This window comes from Brugia malayi (assembly GCF_000002995.4).
Source record: "Brugia malayi strain FR3 genome assembly, contig: Bm_v4_Chr1_scaffold_001, whole genome shotgun sequence".
Classification (NCBI taxonomy): domain Eukaryota; kingdom Metazoa; phylum Nematoda; class Chromadorea; order Rhabditida; family Onchocercidae; genus Brugia; species Brugia malayi.
Genome location: NW_025062475.1, coordinates 4,473,094 through 4,479,093, shown reverse-complemented (window position 1 = coordinate 4,479,093; position 6,000 = coordinate 4,473,094). Strand labels below are relative to the sequence as shown.

At 28.0% G+C, this 6,000-nt stretch overlaps 1 protein-coding gene across 2 annotated transcripts; it reads left to right on the top strand.

Annotated features, from left to right (window-relative positions):
- Positions 1-265: 265 nt before the first annotated feature.
- On the top strand, positions 266-4,027 carry Bm4695 (the record flags this gene model as incomplete). 2 transcript variants are annotated; one of them, XM_043076535.1, is made up of 9 exons in its annotated part: positions 266-270; positions 1,070-1,199; positions 1,693-1,788; positions 2,032-2,219; positions 2,321-2,451; positions 2,572-2,768; positions 3,239-3,369; positions 3,553-3,621; positions 3,877-4,027. In XM_043076535.1, the coding sequence occupies 9 exons, from the start codon at positions 266-268 to the stop codon at positions 4,025-4,027; spliced, it is 1,098 nt and encodes a 365-aa protein (XP_042932469.1). The 2 variants fall into 2 exon arrangements, with proteins under 2 accessions (XP_042932469.1, XP_042932470.1); XM_043076536.1 differs by lacking the exon at positions 266-270 and having other exon boundaries at positions 1,080-1,199.
- Between the last annotated feature and the right edge of the window lie 1,973 nt (positions 4,028-6,000).

Below are 6,000 nucleotides of genomic sequence, written 5' to 3'. Positions count from 1 at the left end.
ATCATTTAATCTTCCTGAATAAAATAAATAGCAGTAAAATAAATCGCAACAATCTGATAAGTAATGTTTATTATTGCTGTTATCATTATTACTATTATCAGTACTACCATTACTGTTATTATGATTGTTGGAATATTTCTTTCAGACAAACAAAAATATCGAACAAACAGCATGCGAATTTGATAAAATTGTTTTTAGAAAGTCAAACTGACTAGCGTCAGTAACGAAATTTTCAATATCTTCAACGAAACTATCATATTAGAAAATGAGGTTATTTTTTTTCTCCTTTTTTCACAATTATTTAAGTGGGGAGTTTTTTTTTTAATTTTAGATGAGCTAATTTGATATAATATATTGTTTTTGTTTATAGTATTGTATTAATAAGATTAATCATTGCTTGTTTTTACAATCACATAAATAGATTTAGTGAAACGATTTGATAGTTGTTAACCATTCATAATTGCCATACCTTATAAATTTGCACAGAGCATTTTTTATATATGAGCGCGAAATTATGTTTTGATCATCATTATATATGTTTTAAATTATATGTGTATATGTTTTTTAATATTACAGTATGAATGAATATTTTATGTAATGTATGTAACGAATATATGTAATGAAATTTAAAAATTCTAGTATTACTTTTTTTTTTTTTGCATTGCCTTGATTAGATAAAAATAACGTAAATCGTTCAATTATTTTGCTGAAAAAATTTATTTACATATACTGAGCTATTTGGAAATTGCAAAACTGCAGTTACTGCAAATAGAAGTTATTAAATTGTCTGTTATACATAAATGTACATTTTTTTTTCGCGATGAGCAAGACTGTTTTATTTTTTCTACACGAACATTTCGGTAACATTGATGTACTTTTTAAATGTGCATGTTTGTTGTTTACCAGCTGAAATTATTCGAATCATTATTAAAAAAATAAAAAAAAGCTGTTAGAAAGTTTTTCTATGCACACATGAAATAATTTTATAAACTGCAGTTGTAAAAAATTAATATATTTTCAAGCACTTTTCTACATGAACATTTCAGTTTAATAATACACTTTTTTCTAGTCAAAAACCAATGCAGTCAAATCACGGCAATGAAAGGCGGAGTGACCGCAGTGTAAGCGCGGTTAGGCGAAAATTGTATTTTCCTCGACCACAGCTTTATACTTCTGCACTTATTTGTTGTGCATTTCAGGTTTGAGTTTGTCATTGAAAATCGTCTTTTTTTACAAATATATTTAATCTTATAAATTTTAAGTTTTTCATTTTTTTTTCTTTCATTTCGTCCAATTATTTCAATTGAGTATCAGATGACATCTTTATCCACTGTCATAGATTTTTTTGGCAGTGTTTAGTGTAGAACAACATTACAGAATATATGTGATTCAGAACCACTGCTAACAGAAAATTCATTGGAAATAAGAGGGACAGTACTAAGAAGAATATTTGAGTCTTTTTATATTTTTATTCTTAATTGAAAAAATTGCCAATAAATCTGATATATTATGGCTGTAGAAATTAGTGAAATACTTTTCTATTCTATCAGGTATAGCTCTCTTCGAGCATTCTGATATATTGGAAATATATTATAATCTGATGAAATGCGGTGCATAGTAACATTTTCTATCAAACACTAATCGATCTTGTCTGATATATTAAATATTTGCTGTATTTTAACAAATTTTTAGGTAATGTTTATATCATTCTTGTTCAGTTACAATGGTGTTAATACTGGCGATGTTTTATTCCCCGTCTTATCATGGATATCAGAACAGTCTCGAAAGGTATGCCTACAAATTTTTGCCCGCACAAAAAAAAAAAAAAAATTCAGTTAAGTTTTTAGAAAAAGCTTATCATATTATTCATAGCTTACTATTCTGCTTATTTGCAGTCGTTAAGATTGCCCTATTTTTTTGATAAAATTTCCTTTATGGCATTTCGAAATGCTACATACAAATGGCATTTATAATAGTTGTTTTACGAAACTTTATCAAATGTGTCTATTTGCTTGCCCATTAATATTTCAGCTCCCATTGGTTGAAAGCACCATTGACTTATTTCGGGGACTGCTGGATAGTTTGCTTTCTTTGATTAGCGATGGAAATCCAGAAACTTCGGCATCTTCAACCAAAGGAAGTCGTGCAAAACAAAAAGTAGATACAAGTAGTGCTGTGTTTATGGAAAAAGTTGATGCTAGCTTACCTGTTTTAACAAGGTACAACTTTTCTATTCATCAATAGGTTGTTGATTCTCTTAATGTCATTTGGTTGAAATCTCTTTCTAATGGTGCATTTTATGCATTGCCGTGTTTTACAGGGAACAGTTATCTTTTTTTGATGGAACGCGTCCGTCCAAAGGAACATATCTTGCTATATTAGGTCGCATATACGATGTACAAAAAGGCGCGAAGCATTATGGTCCCGGCGGTTCATATCATTTCTTTGCTGGTATTTCTAAGTGGTCTTTCGTTGCATGCTTAATAATAATGTGCTGATTTCATGACTGATTGTTAACTAATATACAGTTGATAAAATAAAGATTGTCACTAGATTTTAGTTTTTATTTAGGTCGAGATGCGACGCGTGCATTTGTCAGTGGCGATTTTTCTGAAAAAGGCTTAGTGGATGATATACAAGGTCTTAATGATCAGGATCTATTGGGCATTTTTGATTGGGTCAAATTTTATGAAAAAGACTATGATCTGGCCGGATATCTCCAGGGAACATATTATGATGCTTCTGGCAACCCAACTGCACGCTTAAAAGTATAACTTTCAGTAATTTTTTTGTTTGTTTATTACGACTAAAGTTGGAATGATTAAAATAAGAAATGAAAAAAGAATCCTTTTTAGGCTCTTTGTTTTGGTCGTAATTTAATTTGTTATAATGTCAGTGAAACCTTTGTCTCATTCATAGATTCTGATTGTGTTTTTTGTAGGGAATATATAAAGATTTTACAAAATATAATTTGAATTATGTTAGCTTTGAAATATCTTTTTTCCATGCATTATTTATGGTGCAACAGTTTCAGTAGTTTTTATTGCAAAATTTATAAAAAAAAAAAAAAAAAAAGAAAATGAAGTGTAGTAAGTAATGGTACGCAGTATCAAAAAGTTCGGAAAAAATTTAAAACCAAAATTTGATGTAGTGAAGGATATCGTCGATGCATACTTTTTGTATATAATTAGAATTCTTCAGGTTAGAAAAAAAATTTAGAGGAAATTTCAAATTGCAGGAAGTGGTCAAGCTGATAGAAAATGCACTTCACTGGAAAGATATGCAAGTGCAAGAAGCAAAAATTTTTCCGCCTTGTAATTCTGAGTGGCAAAAAGATATTGGTGGCCGAGTGTGGTGTTCTAAGAGAAGGTATTTTTAAAGTCATAAATAATTGAAACTTATAAATAATTGCTTTTTATTACTGTAATTGTTCAACTTATTATGTGCACTTATTTATTTATTGTTTTTTCTTTTCACATATATTCCATTTGCGAAAAAGATTCATATAATGAGTAGATTTTTTTGAGGTTTCTATTTCAAGTTATATTTTAGTGGTGGCATCGAAAGAGATTGGGTTGGAGTGCCAAGAAAACTGTTTGATGCGGGATCGAAATCTTATCGGTAGATTTGAAATTCCTTACTGTATCTTTTATTTGGTGGACATTTTTCCTAAATTTAATTTTATAAATGTATTTTAAATCTTTCTTTAAAATTACTATTACTGCAGAGTATTCCTCTAAAAAACATTTTTTTTTTTTTTTGTGTGTTAACGATGATGAATGAAAAAATAAGCTATAGCTGAAGCAGCTTTATTTTTGTATATGAACTTTGTTGTATCATTATAACAACAGCTGTAATTTATTGTCTCTTTTACAGGTGTGCATGCGTAAAAAACTTTGGTGCTCCTCTTTCGAGGTTCCCTGGGATGAATAAGGATAGTGGACATGGAGATTTAAGAAACCCAAATCTGGGGGAATACGAAGGTTGCAAACCGACATCGACTACTTGTCGTAATGATAATTCTTAGTATTACATTCTTAGTCTTTCCACTAAATAGTTTGTAGGTTAGTGAACAATTTATGACTGCTTCCCGTGATACATTTCAGCTTTATTTTCATCAATAATTCCATTTTTATTTAAAACTGAAATAGCCCATGAAAAGCTCTTCAAATGATGGATCGATCTGAATAAATTTCACATTAGTCCCCCTTCAGAAAGCTTTAGTATGACTATATCCTGCTTGCAGTTAGTTCTTTATAAGAAAAGCAATGATAAATAAAGACATCATATTCCTGATAAAAATATAAGATAGATACAAGAGAAAAACATTTTCAGGTATTTTCCCATAGTACGAAGTACAAACCTAACTATTCATAAGAAGGTGACTGCTTGAATATTTCCATGTGTAATTAAATAAAGATATCTTCTATTTCAACATTTATATTTGTGGTACTTGATTGCAAGTACGTACTGTTGTATATACATACTTCACACTTTCGGTTTTCTCATTATGGTTCTCTTTCTTTGCAATTGGATAAATTTTTTAATTTGATCTATTTCTTCCTCTTTGTGAATGCTATATTTACGAAAAGAACAAATATGCTTTGTTTCCTTTAATCGCTTTTATATTCTGAAATTTAAAAACTGTTTATAAAAGAAAGAAAAATAAATTAATTGGGACAAGAACTTAATTTATTTTGATTTATATCAGATGTAAAAAAAAAAAATAAAATAAAATAAACTGGTATTTTAAAGGCAATTTGTTTTGGCATACACATGAAAAGACTTTGTTTCATGAAGCAAAAATTTTTTTTGAGGATGAATGCTTCATTCCACTAATTTGCTTTTCCCTCAAAATCATTACTGTGAATTTCCTTGATTGACATGAAAAATTTAATATAAATAATATGAAAAAAGAGTAAATATGGAAATTTGTCCTTTAAATATGTACACATAATGGGTTCTAGGTCAAGTACCTTAATTATTTCGAATTTGGCACTCATTCGTGATAAGATGAAAGAAATAAATTCAATTCAAATAATGAATGCTTTTATCACGAAAGGCATTTCTAGCAATTAATCATGTTTTAAATTAATTATTAGCAAACTTATTAAATGGAGAATTGTTTGTATCACATTATCAGTTTATAGATTGTTTATTTGTTTGTTTATTTAATATACACAACATGATGAGGTCTTTCTCTTGAGGCAATACTGCCATATCCTATAATATGAAATAATTACGATATTATGTCAGTAAATTCATGCTTTAAAATTAATTAAACGATTAATATTTGAAGTGGAAAAATTTGTATATAATGTAGTAAATATATACAAATAGCAATGTTTTTTTTTTTTTTTTTTCAATATTAAGTTAAGAGTAACAAAAAATGAGATTGAATATGAAATGGGTGGAAGTTAGGTTTAAAATAACATTTCATCCATCTTTTTTATCATCATCATCATCACTTATTTCATTTTCATGAATGTTACTTAGTTAAGCATTAATCGATTAATGATAATTAATTATTACAAATTTCAATTTTGAGCAAAAGAAAAATTTTGGTGAAATTTTCAGTCAAGAAAAGCACACGCAAAACTATCAGTAATTCATGATTCTTTCTTTTATTTTAACTATAAACTTATAATAAAGTCTAATTGTTATGAAATTAATTTACATATCTAATTGTGTGTGCTATCATCAATTTATCTATTTTCTTTGTGCTTTTTCTCTCAAAAAAATTCGAAAGTTTAAAGATTGTCATCTCAACTGTCTTAAGTTTGATCAGCATTTTATAACTATGAATACAAAGAAAAAAAAAAAAACAACAACTGAGAGAAACAATTGGACAAGAAGAAAACTTTTCTATTTTGAAATGCTTAATGTATTTAATTTACATTAATCATTTTAACAACATTTTACATTGTATATCATTAAATTATCATTATCCTAACTATCACGATTTGATCACTTTGATGATATTAAATCACATATAAACCA